Source organism: Pan troglodytes, chromosome 5, assembly GCF_028858775.2.
Source record: "Pan troglodytes isolate AG18354 chromosome 5, NHGRI_mPanTro3-v2.0_pri, whole genome shotgun sequence".
NCBI lineage: Eukaryota > Metazoa > Chordata > Mammalia > Primates > Hominidae > Pan > Pan troglodytes.
Genome location: NC_072403.2, coordinates 85,146,670 through 85,170,575, shown reverse-complemented (window position 1 = coordinate 85,170,575; position 23,906 = coordinate 85,146,670). Strand labels below are relative to the sequence as shown.

The following is a 23,906-nucleotide window of genomic DNA, read 5'->3' as shown; positions in this document are numbered from 1 at the left end:
TAGAGACAGGGTTTCAGCATGTTGGTCAGGCTGGTCTCGAACTCCTGCCCTCCTGATCGGCCCACCTCAGCCTCCCAAAGTGCTGGGATTACAGGCATGAGCCACTGCACCCGGCCGAAAAATATTTTAAGCAGTCAAGTTTGCTCAGTGATTGTCACGCAACAAGATATAGAAAGTCTATTCTGTAACTATATTTGAAACCAGAGAGAGATAACATTCTGCAGTGAAGACCACATTAGTCTCTCAACTTCCTGGATAAATTTACCAGAATAATCATCAAATTGCACCATTTTAGAGAACTGGCTCCTACTCCTTAAACACGCCTTGGACTGCCCTAGTCAACTCCTACAATGGGCTCCCTATGACACTATCCTATCAAGTTTATTTTCCTGTATTGTTTGCTCTCCCTTGACGCAACACACCAAATAAACCAAGTCGTGTTGGAATACACTGTGTGGTCACTGGGTGGCTGCCGACACCTGTGCAAATCTAGGGAGCCCATTTGGAGCCTTCCTGCACCTCCATACCCTCAACCCCCTGCTCCAAAATTCTTTGAATTTAGAGTGAAGAAAAATTTCTGATTCCAGGACATCAGAAAGCCAAGCACTTATCAGATGATTAAGTTTGACTTGAAAGAATTAAGCTCAGAGCAGATAATTACTTGGAATGAATTATCTTGGGAAGACCTCCGGGGACTGGACATCCACCCTAAGGTGGATCAAGGGGCGGGTTGTTTGGATTCCAACAACCCTTATTAAGGACAGAGCCTAGGCCCTTCCTCGCTTTTCCAAGTCTTTTGCCAACCAGTTTGTTAGACTTTCCCCTATTCTAAATCAGGTCGGAGCAGAGCATGGCCGTGGGAACGAGTGCTCTCAGCAAGGAGCCGTGGTGGACCCTGCCCGAAAACTTTCATCCTCCAATGGTGTTCCACATGGAGGAGGACCAGGAGGAGCTCATCTTCGGTGAGTGGCCTTTGCCCACGTCCCCTCCTTCATCTGTTTTTTATTTTTATTTTTTTGAGACAGATTCTTGCTCGTGATCTTGGCTCACTGCAACGTCTGCCTTTTGGGTTCAAGTGATTCTCCTGCTTCAGCCTGCAGAGTACCTGGGATTACAGGCGCCTGCCACCACGCCTAACTAGTTTTTGTACTTTTTTTTTTTTTTTTTTTTTGAGACTCGAGACGGAGTCTTGCTCTGCCGCCCAGGCTGGAGTGCAGTGGCGCGATCTCGGCTCACTGCAAGCTCTGCCTCCCGGGTTCACGCCATTCTCTCACCTCAGCCTCCAGAACAGCTGGGACTACAGGCGCCCGCCATCACGCCCGGCTAATTTTTTGTATTTTTAGTAGAGATGGGGTTTCACCGTGTTAGCCAGGATGGTCTCGATTTCCTGACCTCGTGATCTGCCGGCCTCGGCCTCCCAAACTGCTGGGAATACAAGTGTGAGCCACTGCGCCCGGCCTCGTGTTTTTTTTTTTTTTTTTGATATGGAATCTCTGTCGCCCAGGCTGGAGTGCAGTGGCGCGATCTCGGCTCACTGCAAGCTCCGCCTCCCGGGTTCACACCATTCTCCTGCTGCAGCCTCCCGAGGAGCTGGGACTACAGGCGCCTGCCACCACGCCCGGCTAATTTTTCGTATTTTTAGTAGAGACGGGGTTTCACCATGTTAGCCAGGCGTGTGTGGAACTCCTGACCTCAGCTGATCTACCTGCCTCGGCCTCCCAAATTGCTGGGATTACAGGCATGAGTCACTGCGCTAGGCCGGCCTCCTTCATCCCCTTCTCGATTTTCAATCTTCCCCTCTCCTCCCACCTTCATGAGTCACACATCCCTACCCTCAAGGCCACCTCCTCACTCCCCAAGGACTGGTGGCTGACAGTTTCTCTTCTCACTTCTTGTGCTTACAGGACTTGATGACACATACCTTCGCTGCATTGAGCTGCACAGCCACACCCTTATTCAGCTGGAGAGGTGTTTCACAGCTACAGGCCAGACACGTGTGACTGTAGTCGGACCACCAATGGCAAAGCAGTGGCTGCTGCTCATGTTCCATTGCGTGGGGAGCCAGGACTCCAAGTGTCACGCTCAAGGTAGGTATCCTTGGCCGAACTGTGGAGGTGGAGGGCTTGATGGTGGAGTTCTAGCTGTGTTGTGTGGCATCTTGGATTCGTGAAGAATCCCCTGTGTGGCTGGGGAATCCAGGTGCTTCCCAGAGTCCATTGGGAAGGGAAGGGCTCATTTTTGTGGCATGCGATTGCTCAGGGAGGAGAGGGTAGCAGGGAGGAGTAAATGGGTTACCTTGGAAAACCTGGGCTGGGGTGACATCCTCTCTGGAACCTTCCTGGTGGAGTCTGGGCCTACTAAGGGCCCCAGTAATGGGACTCTGGTTCTTCAGCTCCAGGCAATTCTTTTGCAGGTCTGAAGATGCTAGAGCGTGTCCGAAGCCAGCCCCTGACCAATGATGACCTGGTCACCTCCGTTAGCCTGCCACCGAACACCGGAGACTGATCTCCCCTGGGAAGAGGGGATGAGAGGAGAAGTCTTGGCTTCGCTTTTGGTGAGAAAGACATGAAAAACACTGAAGAAAGTTTGAATTTGTGGCCAGACCTGCCCCTCTCAGGCCTTCTAGGCGTGTGTCTGAGGGAAGTCTCCTGAGTGTAAGAAGTGTTATTGGCAAAGCAATCCAATAAAATAAGCTACCTATGATGCAAAGCCTTCGATGTGCTGTCCTCTTTCCTTAGGATGAAATTATTCAGCCCTGAAGGGGATTCTCTGGGCAAGTGCTAAGGTCTGGGGAGGCCCAGCCCAGGGAAGGAGCCAGGCACAAAAGTCGGTGCTTTCAGGAACTGCTCCTCTCAGGCCTGGAGCCTGGTTAGGCTGCTCTGAGTTGAGTGAAAATGGGGGCTTCTGAAAAGGGACCCTCCTAGGAGCCCCAGGGTTTTCCTGGACCTTGAAGTGCAGACAAATGGGGAGAATGGAAAGGTGAGAGGAAGGCTCCAGATAGAGATGGAAAGTGTTCCCACCCCAACTGCCTGGTGAAGTAGGCAGCCAGGGAATCTGGTGAATATGAGGTAGCCAGCCTTGTCCCTGATTGCCCAAGTTTGTGGGTGGGGGTGAGCGTGGAGGGGGTGGTTTTCAGGGAGCAAAGGATTCTGAAGTCCCTCAAGCCATGAATTAAATTGACTAGGAAGGCTTCCTGGATCTCCATTGAAGAACTTTCTCCGATTGCGGAATCTACATGTTTCTGTAGCCAAGATTATTGCAAGCTAAACCTGTCCTCAGTTGAACTCTTCCTCTTCAAATTTGCCTTTTCTCCAGCATTTTGTATCTATAATGAGGCCATTGCAGTACTCTAGGAGAGTGACGATGGTGACTTGGACCAGAGTGGAATGGTAGATGTGTTAGGAAATGGTTAAATTTGGGACCTATTTTGAAGCCAGCAAGATTTGCTAATTACATGGCTTTTCCAAGGCCAGTTACCAAATACAAGTTAGAAAGGTCGGCCAGGCGCAGTGGCTCACACCTGTAATCCCACGAGTTTGGGAGGCTGAGGTGGGCGGATCACCTGAGGTTGGGAATTTGAGACCAGACTGACCAACATGGAGAAACCCAATCTCTACTAAACACACAAAAGTAGCCGGGCATGGTGGCGCATATGCCTGTAATCCCAGCTACTCAGGAGGCTGAGGCAGGAGAATCCCTTGAACCCGGGTGGCGGAGGTTGTGTTGAGCCGAGATCATGCCATTGTACTCCTGCTGGGGTAACAAGAGTAAAGCTATGTCTCAAAAAAAAAAAAAAGACAACAAAAAAACACATAAGTTAGAAAGGTCATATTCAGAGTGGAAAAACAAGTAGAGAAAATGTTGAAAGAAATCAAATTGTAGTGGCTGGGCACTGTGGCTCATCCTTGTAATTCCAGCACTTTGGGAGGCCAAGGGGGGCTCAGGAGTTTGAGACCAGCCTGGACAACTTGGTGAAACCCTGTTTCTCCCAAAAATATAAAAAAATTAGCCAGGTTTCGTGGTGGGCAACTGTCATCCCAGCTGCTGGGAGAGGGGTTTGGGGTGGGAGGATCGCTTGAGCAGGGGAGGCGGAGGTTGCAGTGAGTGGAGCTCGCGCCACTGCACTCCAGCCTGGGTGACAGGGAGACCCTGTCTCAAACAAAACAAACAATCCTGTAAAGGAGTCAAGCACATTCTACAATACTAGGCATAAGAATGGCTGGGCATGGTGGCTCATGCCAGTAATTCCAGCACTTTGTGAGGCCAAGGTGGGTGGATCACCTAGGTCAAGTGTTTTGAGACCAGCCTGGCCAACATAGTCAAACCCTGTCTCTACTAAAAACACAAAAATTAGCCAGGCATGGTGGTGGGCACCTGTAATCCCAGCTACCTGGGAGGCTGAAGCAGGAGAATCGCTTGAACCCGGGAGGCAGAGGTTGCAGGGAGCCGAGATTGCACCACTGCACTCCAGCCTGGATGACAAGAGCAAATCTGTCTCAAAACAAAAACAAAACCCATATATTTTAAATTGTCAGTCTGATAGATGAAAAATGTTTCTTAGTGATGTTTAAAATTGCATGTATCTTATTCCAAGTGGCACCGAATATCTCCTTATTGGATTCTCCTATGTCTTTCCTGATACCTTTTCATTCATATGTATAAAGACAGTTTATATTGCACTTTCTGTGACCTGTCTATTTAGGCTGTTGTCCATTAGGTTGTTATTGACTTGTAGTACCTCTTGATATATTATGAAAATTAGTGCTTTGCTTGTAAAATGAGCCACAAATACTTCTTTCCAGTGTGTCCTTTGTTTTTTACATTGTTTTGGTGGAATTTGCCATGTAGATATTTTTAATATCTATGAGATGAACTCATGAATCTTTTTATATTTATTGTCTCTGGATTTTGTTTCATGCTTAGAAATGCCCTCCTCATTCCATGACTATAAAATATTTGGTAGTGGTTTCCTCTGGTATGGTTTGGGCTTGTTTTTTAACATTTAAATATTTGATATTCCTGAGATGTGTTTTGATTTTGGTTGTTAGGTCTTGTTCAAATAGATTTTTAATATTTTATACATATATACTTTTACATCTATTCTTACTGTTTTATTTTTTGGAGACAGGGTCTCACTCTGTCACCCAGGCTGGAGTGCAGTGGTGTGATCATAGCTCACAGCAGCCTCAAACTTCTGGGCTCAAGTTATTTTCCCACCTCAGCCTCCCAAGTAGCTGGGACTACAGGTGCACGTAACTTCCCTGTCTAATTTTTTAATTTATTTCATTTTTGTAGAGAAAAGATTTCACCATCTTGCCCAGGCTGATCTCAATCTCCTGGGCTCAAGTGATCCTTGTGCCTCAGCCTCCCAAAGTGTTGGGATTACATGTGTGAACCACTGAGCCTGGTCTCAATTGGATTTTTAATAGGTGAATCTGTTTATCCCAATGATTACTCAATCATTGAATGAGTAATCCACCTTTTCCACACTAATCTGAATTGTCTCCTTTATCAAATATTAAATTTCTATGCATATATGTGGGGTTTTTTTGGTTTTCTATTCTATTTCATTAATTTGCCTTTCTGTTCATGCATCAATAAAACACAGCCTTGTATTTATTGAAGTTTTGTACTACTTGGTACATGGTAGGACTAACCCGTTTTTTTGTCTACTTTTTGTACAGCTTGTGGTTTAGGAATCATGGATCACATGGCTTACATGGTTTAAAAAATTAAAAGAAGGTTAATATTTGATTATGCATTAAATTATATAAAATTCAATGTGTGCTTATAAATAGAGTTTTTTGAGATAGACCGGTACCTATCATTTATTTATGTATTGCTTCTGACCAGTTTTGCACTGCAATTGCTGAGTGAGTAGTTTTGACAGAGACTGCATGACATAAAACATAAAATATTTACTCTCTGGCCTTTATAGAAAAAGTTTGCCTGACAATTGCTCTAAATCACCAGGAAGAGCTAATTTACTTTGAATATGTTGTGATACTTGTAAAAACCTTTCCAACAAATTCATTACTTAAGGATATGATTTAGGCGGGGCTGGGTGGCTCACGCATGTAAGCCCAGGACTTTGGGAGGCTCTGGTGGGATGATTGCTTGACCTCAGGAGGTCAAGACCAGCCAGGGCAACATGAGAAACCCCACCTCTACAAAAACTACAAAAAAACTAGCTGAGCATGGTGGGGCATGACTGTAGTAGTCCCAGCTACTAAGGAGGCTGAGACGTGAGGATAAAATGAGCCTGAGAGGTTGAGGTTACAGTAAGCTGTGATGGTACCACTGCCCTCCAGCCTGGATGAGTGAAGCAGACCCTGTCTAAAAAAAAAAAATTTTTAAAGGATATGATTTACTTTACATTATTATTTTCATTGAATTGTGTACTTCCTTGAGGGCAAAATAGCTGAATCTATGACTTTAGTATAGTTGCAATTCATTACAATGTGAGTTTTCTCATGACCAAAATAAGATGAAAAGACATTGAAACATTTCTCATTGCTTATGTTATTTTCCAGTGTACATTCAGTGGCACTTAAAAATTAAGATGGGACTGAAACTTTCTATGGGTTAGATGTAAATTTTTTTCTGATACATGTTTAGGTTAGCAGGCCAATGATTGGCTTTCTATATTATCGATAATATTTTTCTCCACCTAAAGGTTCCCTGATTCAACATTAAGTCTAATGTCCTTTAGAATAAATGTTTGACTTTTGTTACATTTATTGGACTTGTCCCAGTGTATTTCTTCAGGTTTGATAGAAATATCACTGCAGACTTTCTCATACTAGTTGTATTAATAGGATTTCTCTTCAGCAAGATACACAGTAAGAGAATTCCAAATGAAGGGCGTTGACATTTAATGTAGAAATAGTATTTTTCTTTTTTCTCTGTTTATTTATTTATATATTTTTGGCTACAAGATGAAGTGGTAAGGATTTTTCTATAGTATTAGTTTTTTGGTACTCAATAGGGCCTGAATTACTGCATATACATTTTGATTATAAATTCTTTGATGCTTAATATGACTTGGAAAGTGCTTATTAATGAAAATAATCAAGACATACTTTGTGCTTTTCACTCTTGAGGTTTTATGTGATAAAACACTTGTTACCTGCAGTTCATTCTCCCTCCTTGGAAAGGGGAACATTGCTGAGCTCAATCAATCAAAATGAGAGAAGTATGTAAAAGGGACCAGAATCATGTAGCATGCTTTGAACAGCAAATAATAGGAAACACTGGTCCAGTTGGATGCTAACAAAGCACTGTATTAGTGCCAATAGCAGACATTCCAGGCATATTATGCCAAGGGCTCCCTTGCACCTTGTGTTGGCTTCCTCTTCGGGTTGGTAGCAAAATACCTGTAGCCATTTCCAAAATCATATCCCGTCATAAACACCAGGAGAAAGAAAGAAGATATGAGTCCTTTTTTGTGTCTCTTTTCAGAAATGAGACAACCTCTGCTGGAAGCCTCCTTTAGGTTTTACTTCATTTCAAAATTGGGACATGTGCCATTTCCTAAAGCAATCACTGGCAAGGGGAATGAGATTATCACGATTAGTCTAAACTAATCACCTGGAGTTAAATTGATGTTAGAAGTTAATGTCCATCAGCACTAAACAGGATTCTATTTTTCTATGTTTTGACATCATCTGGGAGTTGAAAAACTGCAACTGTGAGCCAGAGATTGACAGAGTGATAGAGCCACTGAATTAGAAATGGATTTATGACCTGGGAACTTGAGAAGCCATGCTAAATGAAACCCACACATTTGAAGCTGCCAAATTCTCATAGAATATCTATTTGTTCAAGTATAAGGAATCTTGAGAAACTCATGTAGGATGCAATAGAAACTATATTTCATTTGAGTGCGTATTTGTTAGCATAGTCCTGCTTTTTAAATGCTGTATTACCAGGCACGGTGGCTCACGCCTGTAATCTCAGCACTTTGAGAAGCTGTGGATCACTTGAGGCCAGGAGTTCGAGACCAGCATAGACAACATGGTGGATCCAGTATCTACTAAAAATACAAAAGTTAGCTGGGTGTGGTGGTGCGTGCCTGTAGTCCCAGCTACTCAGGAGGCTGAGACAGGAGAATCACTTGAACCTGGGAGGTGCAGGTTGCAGTGAGCTGAGATCGCGCCACTGCACTCCAGCCTGGGCGACAGAATGAGACCCTGTCTCAAATAAATAAATAAATAAATAAATAAATAAATACTCTACAATGAGGCTGGGTGCAGTGCCTCATGCCTGTAATCCTGGTGCTTTGGGAGGCTGAGGCAGGAGGATCACTTGAGTACAGGAGTTTGAGACATCAGTGAGCTATGATTGCGTCACTACTCTGGCCTGGGCAATAGGTCAAGACCCTGTCTCTAAACTCAAAATAAAAGAAGAAAAACAAAACCAAAAAAACCCTCTACCATCAGAAAATTATTGACACTTTTGGTTTCAGATGTGCCCATCTTGCTGTGAGTCCACATCCAGCATGGACAGGCAAAGCTAAGAGTATCAGGACTCCTCTCTTTGCTGTGTGTGTGCCCCTTCCCATGAATATACGAAATAAAGATGATTACTTACTCCATGTGTTACACTTGAAAACCTTGCCTTTTTTATTACTCTAAAATATGAGGTAACCAAGATTGTGCATAACTAGTATTAGACAACTCACTGCACACCATCTCTGACTCTGCGTTTGTTGCCCTATGTGGTACTTAGGATAATATTATTTCCATAATTGTGCATGAATAATTTTTCCAGGGCCACCAGCTGGTCCTAGCTGGCTGCCTTCTCCTCCACCCCTGCTGACTATATAAGTGGTTTGTTATTTTTCAAAGATAATTTTTGTAAAACTTGTATTTTAGATTTTGGGACACATGTGAAGGTTTGTTACATAGGTAAGCTTGTGTCATGGGAGTTTGTTGTACAGATTATTTCATTACCCAGGTGTTAAGCCCATTACCCACTATTTATCTTTCCTGCTTCTTTCCCTTTTCTTACCCTCCACCCTCAAGTAGAACTTAATGTCTGTTGTTTACTTCTTTGTATTCATGAGTTCTTATCATTTGGCTCCCACTGGTAAGTGAGAACATACAATATTTGGTTTTCTCTTCCTGTGTTAGTTTGCTAAGGATAATGGCCTTCAGCCCCATCCATGTTCCTGCAAAAGATATTATCTTGTTCTTTTTTATGGCTGCATAGTATTCTGTGGTGTATATGTACTAAATTTTCTTTATCCAGTCTGTCATTGATGGGCATTTAGGTTGATTCTATGTCTTTGCTATCATGAATAGAGCTGTAATGAACATTCATGTGCATATATTTTTACGGTAGAATGATTTATATTCTTCTGGATAGATACCCAGTAATGGGCTTGCTGGATCAAATGGTACTTCTGCTTTTAGCTGTTTGAGGAATCACCATACTGCTTTCCCAACGGTTGAACTAATTTACGCTCCCACCAACAGTGTATAAAACAGTGTATAAGTGTTCTGTTTTTTTCTGCAATCTCGCCGGCATTGGTTATTTATTTATTTATTTTTTTTGAGATGGAGTCTTACTCTGTCGCCCAGGCTGGAGTACAATGGTGCGAACTCAGCCACCTGCTACCTCTGCCTTCTGGGTTCAAGCAATTCTCTGCCTCAGCCTCCTGAGTAACTGGAATTGCAGGTGAGAGCTACCAAGTTGGTGAATCTGATTTTTCCTTAATGCAAGTCGATGAATCTGATTTTTCCTTAACGCTTTAGCACAGAAGTTAAATGGTTGCTTAATTTTACCAAAAAGGTAATATTTGAGAATGTGATTATCAACATGTACACAAAGCTACCTAGAAGATTAGCTTTCTTAGTAGAAATCCAAGCACCCTGACAATACTGGTGTCACTTATGAATAAATGTTTTGAAACTTAACTTTTTTTTTTTTGCCTCCCAACATAAAGTCATACAAGGAAACTTCAGGAAATTAATAATTTATTTATAATTTTTTTTCTTCAAAAAACCCTTCAAAGTTCAGACACTAACACTGATGTGTAATACCAAATAGCTCCACAGGACAGATGGAAACAGGAAAAGTCAGATGATTAGCACTCAAAAGCAACAGTAATTAAGCAGTTGAAAGAGGATTGGATTGTTGGTTAATATTTGTGCATTTGAAAGAATCAAGTTGGAGATGTAACTTCTTGCAAGAAGGAGATTAAGTCACACTTGATGCTTCCCCTCACTGACCAAGGGACTGGGCTATCTTGTTAACTCTCTCTTTTCAGTTTAATTGCCTTCTGTACTCTAATTTTCTCAGAGTGTACACATACACATGCACACACACGTATACATATATAATATATACATATATAATATATACATATATAATATATACATATAATATATACATATATACATATATAATATATAATATATACATATATAATATATACATATATACATATATAATATATACATATATAATATATACATATATAATATATAATATACATACATTTATATTATATATATGTGTGTGTATATATATGTGTGTGTATGTGTGTGTGTGTGTATATATATATATATATTCTTTTTTTTTTTGAGACTCACTTTGTTGCCCAGGCTGGAGTGCATGGACAACAAGCCCAGGCTGGAGTGGCATGATCTCAGGTCACTGCAACCTCCGCCTCCTAGGTCCCAGCAATTCTCCTGCCTCAGCCTCCAGAGTAGCTGAGATTATAGGCGTGTGCCACCACTCCTGGCAACTTTTTTGTATTTTTAGTAGAGACAGTGTTTCACCATGTTGGCCAGGCTGGTCTTGAACTCCTGACCTCAGGGGATCCACCCAGCTCGGCCTCACAAAGTGCTGGGATTACAGGCATGAGCCACCATGCTCAGTCTCAGAGCGTATATTCTGTCTCATTTTCCCCCTGGACAGAAGAAAATCTGTTTATTTCACCCCACTTCTTTCCTCTAAGAAAAGACAATTCTCTCTAGGAGGAAAAAGAAAATCAGGAAGAAGGAGAGAGGAAGGAGGGGGTATAAGGGAAGATGAGAGAGAGAGAGAGACCGCGAAGTGGAACATCAGATTAAAGTAGAAGACAGAGGAGAGAGGGGAAGGAAAGAGGGAACCAGAAGGGGGATGCTCGGAGCTCTCAATCTCAGGACTGTGCAAAATGATTTTCCAGGAGATGCACATGTGGTCTCATATTTCTCACAATAGTCCACCCAGGCTCCCTCCTCAGGTGGTCTGTCTCCCACTAGCAAAACCCAATATAGCCAGTCTTGCTGCCTTACCTGGAGGGAGGATCAGGACTTGGTGCCAGGTCTGGGTCTCTACTGCTGTCCCTGCATAGACTCATTTGAGGCTTTCACGTTTCTCTCCACTCTTGGGGGAACGGCCTGCAACAGGAAAGGAGTGTGTGGTGTGAGTGTTTTTCCAGGGCCACCAGTTGGTCCTAGCTGGCTGCACTGCTCTCCCTGACTACAAACACTTCTTTGAGGCAGAGAGCTCCTCTCTCAGCTGAAGGGCCTATGGGTATTACTCAGGAAGCAGCCTCAGGTTGGGGGAACTGCTGTTGCTGCTGCCATAGCTGCAGGAGGAAGAGGTGGAAAGACACTGGAGGGGTACTCAGTCTGGAATCTGATTTGTTTTTGTTTTTAGCTTTTTGTTTTTTTAGACAGGGTGTTACTTCGTCACCCAGGCTGGCCCGCAGTAGTGCGATCTCAGCTCACTGCAACCTTTGCTTCCTGGGTTCAAGCGATTCTCACCTCAGCCTCCAGAATAGGTGGGACTATAGGCGTGGGCCATCATGCCCAGCTACTTTTTGTATTTTTGGTAGAGATGAGGTTTTGCCATGCTACCCAGGGTGGTCTCAAACTCAGCTTAAGGAGGTCAACTGCCTTGGCCTTCCTAAGTGCTGGGATTACAGGTGTGAACCATCTTGCCTGGCTAGAATTTGATTTTTAAAAACTTTTTTTTGAGGCCAGGCACCGTGGCTCACGCCTGTAATCCCAGCACTTTGGGAGGCTAAGGCGGGCGGATCACCTGAGGTCGGGAGTTTGAGACCAGCCTGGCCAACATGATGAAACCCTGTCTCTACAGAAAATACAAAATTAGCTGGGCTTGGTGGCACACACCTGTAATCTCAGCTACTCAGGAGGCTGAGGCAGAATTGCTTGAACCCAGGAGGCAGAGGTTGTGGTGAGCTGAGATCACACCATTGCACTTGAGCCTGGGCAACAAGAGCAAAACTGCATCTCAAAAAAAACCAACAAAAAAAAACCCACCAAAAAAAATTTTTTTTGACACTTGCCCAAAATCTTAAAATAAAAAATCCTGATGGCTCTGTCTTCAAAATAAATCCCAAATTCATGCATTTCAACTGCTAGTACTCTAGTCTAAAACCTATTTTCTTAATTCTTTTTTCAAAAATTCAGGCCCAGGCCAGGTGCGTTGGCTGGTGTATGTAATTCCAACACTTTGGGAGTCCCAGGCGGGTGCATCATGTGATGTCAGGAGTTCAAGACCAGCCTGGCCAACATGGTAAACCCCCATCTTTACTAAAAATACAAAAATTGGCCAGGCACGGTGGCTCACGCCTGTAATCCCAGCACTTTGGGAGGCTGAAACAGGTGGATCACCTGAGGTCAGGAGTTCAAGACCAGCCTGGCCAACATGGCGAAACCTCGTCTCTACTAAAAATACAAAAATTAGCTGGGCATGGTGGCGTGATCCTGTAATCCCAGCTACTCGGAGGCTGAGGCAGGGGAATCGCTTGAACCTGGGAGGTGGAGGTTGCAGTGAGCCAAGATCAGGACATTGCACTCCAGCCTGAGCCACAAGAGTGAAACTCCATCCCCCCTACCAAAAAAAAAGAAGAAAAGAAAAAATACAAAAAGTAGCCAAGTATGCGCACCTGTAGTCCCAGCTACTTGGAAGGCTGAGGTGCAAGAATTACTTGAGCCCAGGCAGTTGAGGGTACCATGAGCCGAGATCTTGCACTCCAACTTGGGCGACAGAGCGACTCTGTCTCCAAAAAATTAAAAAAGAAATTAATAAATAAATAAAAATAAAATAAATAAGTAATTAGATGAAATTCAGGCCCAAAGTCCAAAATGTTCAAACTATTAAGATGTCTTTTACTGAATTTATTGCAGTGACCACTGTTAATAAAAATATTTGCACTTTGAATTTTATTAAAGGAAAAATTAAAGGAATATTCAGTTTTGCTTGACATCCTCTAAACTTTGAGTACTCAAACATACTATGAGTTTTCTTTTGGTTACCAAACTAAGAATAACATAAAAAACTGAGAAGTCAAAATCAAAGTTGGGTTTTCCTAGGTTAATTGTAATAAAATGTGTACTTCTTTTTTTTAGATGAAGTCTCACTCTGTCACCCACGCTGGAGTGCAGTGGCATGATCTCTGCTCGCTGCAACCTCTGCCTCGTGGGTTCAAGCAATTCTCCTGCCTCAGCCTCTGGAATGGCTGGGATTACAGACATGCACCACGTGCCCATCTAATTTTTGTATTTTTAGTGGAGATGGGGTTTTTCCATGTTGGTCAGGCTGGTCTTGAACTCCTGACCTCAAGTGATCCACCCACCTTGGTCTCTCAAAGTGTTGGGATTACAGGTATGAGATACCGCACCTGGCAAATGACATGTACTTCTAAAGTTAAAAAACCCTCTTGTTTATTATACAGTGATATATAACTATTAACACATTGATTTTAAAAAAGAAAATTAACCAGCTGGGTGCAGTGGCTTACGCCTGTAATCCCAGCACTTTGGGAGGCCGAGGCGGGTGGATCACAAGGTCAGGAGTTCAAGACCAGCTTGGCCAAGATGGTGAAACCCGTCTCTACTAAAAATACAAAAATTAGCCAGGCACGGTGGTGGGCGCCTGTAATCCCAGCTACTTGGGAGGCTGAGGCAGGAGAATTGCTTGAACCTGGGAAGCCGAGGTTGCAGTGAGCCAAGATAGTGCCACTGCACTCCAGCCTGGGCGACAGAGTGAGACTCTGTCTAAAAAACAAAACAAAACAAAACAAAAAACTAACCTTTTTCAATTATTAATTAGTGACATTCATAATGTACTTTATGGGGTAAAGTTCGTGGGTATTTGTTAGTGGCCTCCTTAACTCTCATGACAACTCTCCTTCTCTTACTTGAGTAGGGTGTGTTTGTGATTATTTGAGCTGTTTTAGGGAACTATTCATGCTTTGTACAGATATTTTGGAGTCTCCTTTTTATAATGTTAATGCTTCTTGTTAATGATTCAGGTTTAAAAATATAAAGTAGAATTTTTCAAGTATTCTATGCCAGCACAAAATCTAAATTTACCATTAGTGTATGACCTTCTCCCAAAAGTTAAATCAGGCTAGGCGCAGTGGCTCATGCCTGTAATCCCAGCACTTTGGGAGGCCGAAGTGGGTGGATCACGAGGTCAGGAGTTCGAGACCAGCCTAACCAACATGGTGAAACCCCGTCTCTACTAAAAATACAAAAATTAGCCCGGCATGGTGGTGCATGTCTGTAATCCCAGCTACTCAGGAGGCTGAGGCAGAAGAATCGCTTGAACTTGGGATGCAGAGGTTGCCATTAGCTGAGATCATGTCATTGCACTCCAGCCTGGGTAACAGAGTGAGACTCTGTCTCAAGAAAAAAAAAAAAAAAAAAAAAATTAAATCAGCTCAAGTGGCTGAATTGATTGTTCTCCTTCACTCAGCAAATAGGAGATTAAAAATGAAATATTTCTGTGTGATGGAGGGGCCTGGCAAAAATAAAAAGCAAATATTTATATAGGCGGTAGATAGGTGATTGAATTGTTCCATATCGGAGAACTTTGGAAATGGGGAGGTTTTCTGGCCTCTTCTGGAAGTCTCAAATCCACTTGGCTCTCTAGATCAGATTTAGATGGATTTGGGACATGATTTCATGGCCTGGTTTTGAAATCTAGGCCTCTGTCTTTGCAGCCTATTAATAGTATTAATAGTCATTTTTTTCTAGTAATTACTGGTATTGTATTTGACTAGTGCATCCTGTACAGTCTGAAATGCTACTGTGTGGTCATTATATTTTCACTATTATATTTTGCAACAAAATGTACATGAGAGACCAACTGTATGCAGATGCAGACAATGTTGTCCCGATAAACTTGTGATCAGTGGATTCTGGCAATGGTGTAGATCTGAACCCCACAGATGAAAGTCCTGATGGCTGAGTTTGTCTTTGGTCAAAAGGGGAGGATGATAAGTGAAAAAGTACCTAGGAACTTGCAGCTGGGAGCTGACAGGCAAGTTCGAATCTTCCCTACCAAACATAAACATCTCTTGCAAAATATTTTAACCAGTCAAGATTGCTTAGTGATTGTCATGCAACAAGATGTAGAAAGTCCACTCTATGTTTGAAACAAGAGAGATTTGACACTCTGTAATCAAGACCACATTAATCCTCCTACCTCCCAGATAAAGTTACCAGGATAATCACCAAATTGCCCCATTTTCAAAAACTGGTCCCTACTCCCTAAACACTCCTTAGACTCCCCTAGACAACTCCTATAATTGGCTCCCCACGACACGCTTATTTTCCTGTGTTGTTTGCTCTCCCTTGATGCAGCACACCAAACAAACCCAGTCTTGTTGGAATATACTATGTGGTCACTCGGTGGCTGTCAGCACCTGTGCAAATCTAGGGAGCCCATTTGGAGCCTTCTTGCACCTCCATCCTTCAACCCTTGCCCTGCTTCCTCATTTGTCTCAGCATCCCTTGATGATCCCTGCCTGAATCAGTTCTTACACTGCTGATTGCAAAATAGTGACTTCACTCCAAAATTCAGAGTGAAGAAAATTTTTGATTCCGGGGCATCAGAAAAGCAAGCACTAGTCAGATGATTAAGTTTGGCATGAAAGGATTAAGCTCAGAGCAGATAATTACTTGGAATGAATTATCTTGGGAAGACCTCCCAGGATTGAACACCCACCCTAAGGTGATTCAAGGGGCGGGTTGTTTTGGGTACTTATTTTAAGGACAGAGCCTAGGCCCTTCCTCACTTTTTTCAAGTCCTTTACCAACCAGTTGCTTGGACTTGCCCCTCTTCTGAATCAGGTCAGAGCAGAGCATGGCCATGGGAACAAGTGCCCTCAGCAAGAAGCCGTGGTGGACCCTGCCTGAAAACTTTCACGCTCCAATGGTGTTCCACATGGAAGAGGACCAGGAGGAGCTCATCTTTGGTGAGTGGCCTTTGCCCACATCCCCTCCTTCATCCTTGTCTTCTCCATTTTCAATTTTTCCCTTCTCTCCTACCTTCATCAGTCACACATCGGTTCCCCCAAGGCCACCTCCCCACTCCCCAAGGGCTGGTGCTTGATAGACCCTCCTCTCGCCTCTTATGCTCACAGGGCATGGTCACACATACCTTCACTGCATTGAGGTGCACAGCCACACCCTTATTCAGCTGGAGAGGTTGGTTCACAGCTACAGGCCAGACTCATGTGACTGTAGTTGGACCACATAGGGCAAGGCAGTGGCTGCTGCACATGTTCTATTATGTGGGGAGCCAGGACTCCTGTCGTCACAATCAAGGTAGGTATCCTTGGCTGAACTGTGGTGGTGGAGGGTTTGATGGTGGAGTTCTGGCTGAGTTGTGTGGCACCTTGGATTCTTGAAGGATCCCTTGTGTGGCTGGGGAATCCAGGTGGTTCCTAGAGTTCACTGGGAAGGGAAGGGCTCACTTTTGTGGCATCCAATTTTCAGGGAGTAGAGGGTAGTGGGGAGGTATAAATGGGTTACGTTGGAAGGCCTGGCTGGGGTGACATCCTCCCTGCGAAGTCCCTGGTGGAGTCCAGGCCTGCCAAGGGCCCCAGTAATGGGCTCTACTTCACCAGCCCTGGGCACTTCTTCTGCAGGCCTCGAGATGCTGGAGCGTGTCTGGAGCCAGCCCCTGACCAACCATGATCTGGTCGCCTCCATTAGTGTGCCACCGTACATCAGAGACCTGTCTTTGGCCTCCAGGATAAGTGGAACCGTCTGTCTTAGCGTACCTCAGCCTTTCCCTTACCAAGTGATTGGTCGTTAGGTATTCTATTTGAGTTCACGCTATTCGTAATTAAGGACTGATCTCCCCTGGGAAGTGGGGATGAGAGGAGAAGTCTTGGCTTCACTTTTGGTGAGAAAGACATGAAAGACACTGAAGAAAGTTTGAACTTGTGGCCAGGACCTGTCCCTCTCAGGCCTTCTAGGCACGTGCCTGAGGGAAGTCTCCTGAGTGTAAGAAGTGTTATTGGCAAAGCAATCCAATAAAATAAGCTACCTGTGATGCAAAGCCTTCGATGTGCTGTCCTCTTTCCTTAGGATGAACTTATCCAGCCCTGAAGGGGATTATTTGGGCAAGTGCTGAGGTCTGGGGAGGCCCAGCCCAGGGAAGGAGCCAGGCACACAAGTCGGCGCTTTCAAGAACTCCTCCTCTCAGGCCTGGAGCCTGGTTAGGCTGCTCTGAGTTGAGCGAAAACCAGGATTTCTAAAAAGGGACCCTCCTAGAAGCCCCAGGGTTTTCCTGGACCTTGAAGTGCAGACAAATGGGGAGAATGGAAAGGTGGGAGGAAGGCTCCAGATGGAGATTCTGAAGTCCCTCAAGCTGTGAATTAATCCATTCCAGAACTTTCTCCCAATGCCAAATCTACATTTAGATCTCTCTAGCCAAGATTATGGCAAGCTAAACCTGTCCTCAGTTGAACTCTTCCCGTTCAAATTTCTTCTTTCTCTAGCAGTCTGTATGTCTTATAATGAGGCAATTGCAGTCCTCTATCACAGAGCAACAATGGTGACTTGGACTAGAGTAGAATGGTAGAAATGTTAGGAAATGGTTGAATTTGCAATCTATTTTGAAGCCAACAAGATTTGCTAATTACATGGTTTTTACATGGCCAGTTACCAAATAAAAGTTAGAAAGATCATATTCAAAGTATAAAAACACTTATGAATTTGCTCGAGGAAGAATATAACTACACTATTCTCAAGGAGAATATCATGTTTACTTTTAAATCTATAATATAATAATTGATGGCTCATAAACTAGAGAAAAAACTTATTTTGTAAAAGACGTGCAGAAAGAGTATTTTCTCAAGTTTCATACCACAAATGATGAAATTAATATTTTATATTTTAAGGCTATAATTCTCATCTCTAAATCCCAGTCACCAAAGGTTTCTGTGTGGGTACAGCTTAGGTATCATAATGGAGGAGTGAATATCTCAAACACTGGTGTGAGATTACAAGCACTTACATAACAGCTCTACCAATAGATGGCTTTATGATCTTCAGCAAGTCACTGATTTCTTAGTGCATTGGTTTTCCCACATAAAATTGAGATAATACTGACTACCTCAGGTGAGCAACAGTCTTTTGCCTGGATTCTTTCACCATCTTTCTTCTAATAAAACTATTGTTTCTTAAAAGCGTACCCTATCTCCCTAGCTCCAAAAGGGGAATGGTGATTGACATAATCAAATCAGGCCTTACACATTGTGATTCACTGGTCCAGGAATGAGCATGTGACCTGTATTAACCTAACCAGGTGTTAGGAAAGGATTTATACTCTGCACTTGAGTGGAGGGTTTCCTGCCTCCTCCTGTCTCTGGTTAGATGTGATTAAGAAGGTGTGTGGCATTAGTTGCCACTGTTGTCATCTTGTAGACAATAAGAGGAGCCACCAATAATATACAGCTGAAAAAGAGGACAGCAGAGACAGAAATAATCTGGAACTTTGATGATGTCATTGAACAAATTGTGTTCTGCCTGGAGTTAGCCCTACCTCTGTTCTTCCAGTTAGATAAAAATGTCCTTCTATCGAAGGTTGTTTCTTGTGGTAATGTGGTAAGGATTATAATTGAAGGTAACTGGGAAGCATTTTTTGACACAATATTGGCAGTCACTAAGCCTGAGTTGTTATTCTAAGGCGTGGGATCCAAAGACTGTGTAGGCTGGGCTCTGGCTATGGGTGTGGCATTGGTAGGAAAGAGTAAAGAGAAGTGGGGAGCAGAAATATGGTGTTACAGGGCACAAGGACAGGGGAAGAGTAGATAGTCCTTTTTTCTTTGGGGTCTACAGTGAGGTTTGACAGAAGGCAGTCTTTCTGATGAGCGGTCAAAGTCTAGGCATGGGTGTCATCTATGGGGTCTGACTCAGTTGTTTTGGGGTATGGGGAGGAATACAGACCAAGAATGTGAGGTCTGAGTGGGATGGGAGTGGGGCTCTTTAGGTCCTAGTCTTGTAGAGACATGATTACTGGTTATGTGGCATTGATTTCTTCATGGGCCCCTTTGGAAAAGTAACAGATTATACAGTAAAGACCTTTGGGAAAAGTAACAGATTAAATTTGTGACACAGTGTGAGTAAGTCTTGATGATTGCACTTTCCTCTTGACTGCAGAACCTCTGAAATTAGGGGTTGGAAGTTGTTGAAAGCCAAATAAAAGTCCCAGGGTGAACAAAACACTTTTGTTCATTAACATATTGAGTCCCTGCTACATAGTACTGTGTGAGAAGCTAGAGGTATAATGTGAGTAAGATATCCCTGCCCTTAAGTTGTTTTAATCTGGGGCATTTGTGGTAACTTTGGGCCCTAGGGAAGATGTTCAGAAGGGACATCTGGGCTGGAGATACGTGATTGGGTGGGATCATTCTGCATTAGTAGTTGAAATCATAAGTGAGACCACCTAGGGAGAGCATGGAGCTCGAGGGAGTAAAGGGAAGAGGCTGATGGAATCCATGGGAACACCTACAGTTAAGAAATGCAGCTCTCGCTCTCCCTCTCCCTCTCCCTCTCCCACTCCCTCTCCCTCTCCCTCGCCCTCGCCCTCGCCCTCTCCCCACGGTCTCCCTCTCCCTCTCCCCACCGTCTCCCTCTCCGTCTCTGTCCACGGTCTCCCTCTCCCTCTCTGCCCACGGTCTCCCTCTCCCTCTCTGTCCACGGTCTCCCTCTGATGCGGAGCCGAAGCTGGACTGTACTGCTGCCATCTCCGCTCACTGCAACCTCCCTGCCTGATTCTCCTGCCTCAGCCTGCCGAGTGCCTGCGATTGCAGGCACGCGCCGCCACGACTGACTGGTTTTCGTATTTTTTTGGTGGAGACGGGGTTTCGCTGTGTTGGCCGGGCTGGTCTCCAGCTCCTGACCGCGAGTGATCCACCAGCCTCGGCCTCCCGAGGTGCCGGGACTGCAGACGGAGTCTGGTTCACTCAGTGCTCAATGGTGCCCAGGCTGGAGTGCAGTAGCGTGATCTCGGCTCGCTACAACCTCCACCTCCCAGCCGCCTGCCTTGGCCTCCCAAAGTGCGGAGATTGCAGCCTCTGCCCGGCCGCCACCCCGTCTGGGAGGTGAGGAGCATCTCTGCCTGGCCGCCCATCATCTGGGATGTGAGGAGCCCCTCTGCCCGGCTGCGCAGTCTGGGAAGTGAGGAGCGTCTCTTCCCAGCAGACATCCCGTCTAGGAAGTGAGGAGCGTCTCTGCCCGGGCGCCCATCGTCTGAGATGTGAGGAGCCCCTCTGCCCGGCTGCCCAGTCTGCGAAGTGAGGAGCGCCTCTTCTCGGCCGCCATCCCGTCTAGGAAGTGAGGAGCGTCTCTGCCCGGCCGCCCATCATCTGAGATGTGGGGAGCGCCTCTGTCCGGCCGCCCCGTCTGAGAAGTGAGGAGCCTCTCCACCCGGGAGCCGCCCCGTCTGGGAAGGAGGCGGGGGGCGCCTCTGCCTGGCCGCCCCTTCTGGAAAGTGCGGAGCCCCTCTGCCCGGCCGCCACCCTGTCTGAGAGGTGTACCCAACAGCTCATTGAGAATGGGCCATGATGACGATGGCGCTTTTGTCAAATAGAAAAGGGGGAAATGTGAGGAAAAGATGGAGAAATCAGATTGTTGCTGTGTCTGTGTAGAAAGAAGTAGACATAGGAGACTCCATTTTGTTCTGTACTAAGAAAAATTCTTCTGCCTTGGGATGCTGTTGATCTATGACCTTACCCCCAACCTGGTGCTCTCTGAAACATGTGCTGTGTCCACTCAGGGTTAAATGGATTAAGGGTGGTGCAAGATGTGCTTTGTTAAACAGATGCTTGAAGGCAGCATGCTCGTTAAGAGTCATCACCACTCCCTAATCTCAAGTACCCAGGGACACAAACACTGTGGAATGCCTCAGGGTCCTCTGCCTAGGAAAACCAGAGACCTTTGTTCACTTGTTTATCTGCTGACCTTCCCTCCACTATTGTCCTATGACCCTGCCAAATCCCCCTCTGCGAGAAACACCCAAGAATGATCAATTAAAAAAATAAAAAATAAAAAATAAAAAAAAAGAAATGCAAAACAGGCCAGGCGCTGAGGCTCATACCTGTAATCCTAGCACTTTAGAAAGCCAAGGCTGGCAGATCATGAGGTCAGAAGTTCGAGACTAGCCTGGCCAACATGGTGAAACCCCGTCTCTACTAAAAATACAAAAATTAGCTGGGCGTGGTGGCACATGCCTGTAATCCTAGCTACTTGGGAGGCTGAGGCAGAAGAATCGCTTGAACCTGGGAGGCGGAGGTTGCAGTGAGCTGAGATCATGCCACTGCACTCCAGCCTGGGTGACAGAGCGAGACTCTGTCTCAAAAAAAAAAAAAAAAAAAAAAAAAAAAAAAGTTAAATCAGCTCAAGTGGCTGAATTGATTGTTTTCCTTCACTCAGCAAATAGATTAAAAAATGAAATGTTTCTGTGTGATGGAGGGGCCTGGCAAAAATAAAAAGCAAATTAAAAAAAAAGAAAAAGAAATGAGAAACAATAGGAGCTTGGAGAAGTCTATAAAGATGACCAAGTCAGAGAGGTAGGACTGTGGCAGTGTGAAATATGTACAGTATTTGGTCTTAGTCCTGTTTCCTGACATACAGCTCCTAAAACCTTTGGAATCTGCAAATTGATGAGTGTCTTTAGTATGCTAATGAGACGACTGGTGGCTGGGAGCCCCTGGGTAGCTTCAGGACAGGGACTGGTCACAGGAAAGGTCAAGATGTGAATAGAGGGTTGGAACTTTTCAGCCCCACCTCTAACTCTGGGAAGGGGAGAGGGGCTGAAAGTTGAGCTAATCACCAATGGCTAATGATTTAATCCATCGCATCTATGTAATGAAGCTTCCATAAAACCATAAAAGGACTGGGTTTGTGGAGATCCTGGATACCTTAACACCCGGAGGTTCCTGGAGGGTGGCATGCCTGGGAAGGAGGTAGAAGCTCTGCACTCCTTCCCTGATAACCTTGCCCTATGCATGTCTTCATCCATATCCTTTGAAATATTCTTTATAATAAACCAGTAAATGTGTTTCCCTGAGTTCTGTGAGCTGCTCTAGCAAATGAGTCCGATCCTAGGAATGGGTTGTAGGAATCTCGATTTATCCCTAGTTGGTCAGAAGCCCAGGTAAAACAACCTGGGGCTTGTGATTGGCATCCGAAGTGGAGGGCAGTCTTGTGGGACTGAGTCATCAACATGTGGGATCTAATGCTACCTCCAGGTAGATAATTCAGAATTGATTTTTTTTTCTTTTTTGGGACAGGGCCCAGCTCTGTAGCCCAGGCTGGAGTGCAGTGGCATGATCTCAGCTCACTGCAACCTCCGCCTCCTGGGCTGAGGTGATTCTCCTGTCTCAGCCTCCTGAGAAGCTGGGACTATAGGTGCCCGCCACCATGCCTGGCTAATTTTTGTATTTTTAGTAGAGACGGGGTTTTACCATGTTGTCCAGGCTGGTCTCGAATGCCTGAGCTCAAGGGATCTGCCCACCTCCACCTCCCAAAGTGCTGGGATTACAGGGGTTAGCCACCAAGCCCAGCCCAGAATTGAATTTAATTAGAAGACACTCAGCTGTGTCCACTGCAGAACTGATTGTTTGGCTGTTGGTGGTGTTAAAGGAAATTTATAGGAGCCCATTGATTTGGATTGAACTACTACTGCCAGGCCCAACAGACCAAACCACAGTTGAATCACTTATGCTAAACTTACACATCACCAAGCCAAAACTAAGTTGTTTGACCTTTCAAGAAATCAAGAGAGATAGAGACAATAACTAAATTTCCAAACAGGCCAGTTTTAGCCAACATGCTAAGGAGGTTCCCTTTGCTTTAACTTTTATGAGGAAATTAACTGAAACCAATCTGCATTTTGTTTACTGTTTCTGACCTTCTCAGCTCTTGTCAGTTTATAAAACCAGCCTCCTCTGCTTGACTCACTGTAACGTTCATTCAATTGTATAGAAGGAGGTGTTGCACAATTTTAAAATTGCAAACAAAAACCAATTAAGATCTTCAAACTAAATTGTGTTGTAATTTTGTCTTTTGACAGTGGAGAGAAATCCCCATACAACGTCTTGGTGACCAGAGGTCACAGAAGTCTTCTGTGTCGATTGTTGAGTGAAAATTTAGAAAAAAATACTTTGGTTTTTTTCTCCATAACTTACAAACTGGAAAGGGGTGGCGTTCTAAAAGATGAGAAATTTTAAGAGAAAGAAAGAGTGATTGCAGTGTCCACTATTAAAGAAAAGCCAAAAGGGATGCTGGTTGAAGGTGTCCCTTGAATTAGCTTTTTTTTTTTTTTTTTTCTTTTTTGAGAAGGAGTCTCGCTGTCGCCCAGGCTGGAGTGCAGTGGCGCAATCTCGGCTCACTGCAGGCTCCGCCCCGCGGGGTTCAAGCCATTCTCCTGCCTCAGCCTCCCGCCTAGCTGGGACTACAGACGTCCGCCACCTCGCTCGGCTAATTTTTTGTATTTTTAGTAGAGACGGGGTTTCACCGTGTTAGCCAGGATGGTCTCGATCTTCTGACCTCGTGATCCACCCGCCTCCGCCTCCCAAAGTGCTGAGATTACAGGCGTGAGCCACCGTGCCTGGCCAAATTAGCTTCTAAGAGGTCACAGAT

At 44.6% G+C, this 23,906-nt stretch overlaps 1 protein-coding gene and 1 pseudogene across 1 annotated transcript; both read left to right on the top strand.

Annotated features, from left to right (window-relative positions):
• Nucleotides 1-454: 454 nt before the first annotated feature.
• KHDC1L (KH domain containing 1 like) lies at nt 455-2,709 on the top strand. Its single transcript, XM_016955857.4, has 3 exons — nt 455-962; nt 1,905-2,087; nt 2,414-2,709. The coding sequence occupies exons 1-3, from the start codon at nt 851-853 to the stop codon at nt 2,503-2,505; spliced, it is 387 nt and encodes a 128-aa protein (XP_016811346.1). The 5' UTR covers nt 455-850; the 3' UTR covers nt 2,506-2,709.
• Nucleotides 2,710-16,055: 13,346 nt separating this feature from the next.
• LOC129144438 (KH homology domain-containing protein 1-like) lies at nt 16,056-17,451 on the top strand (annotated as a pseudogene).
• The last annotated feature ends 6,455 nt before the right edge of the window (nt 17,452-23,906 follow it).

Bases quoted from the DNA above. Each gene is read 5' to 3' on its own strand.
- KHDC1L (XM_016955857.4), top strand. From the start codon at position 851: ATGGCCGTGGGAACGAGTGCTCTCAGCAAGGAGCCGTGGTGGACCCTG. The intron at 963-1,904 runs GTGAGTGGCCTT...TTGTGCTTACAG, and splicing joins CCAGGAGGAGCTCATCTTCG to GACTTGATGACACATACCTT. The intron at 2,088-2,413 runs GTAGGTATCCTT...ATTCTTTTGCAG, and splicing joins CTCCAAGTGTCACGCTCAAG to GTCTGAAGATGCTAGAGCGT.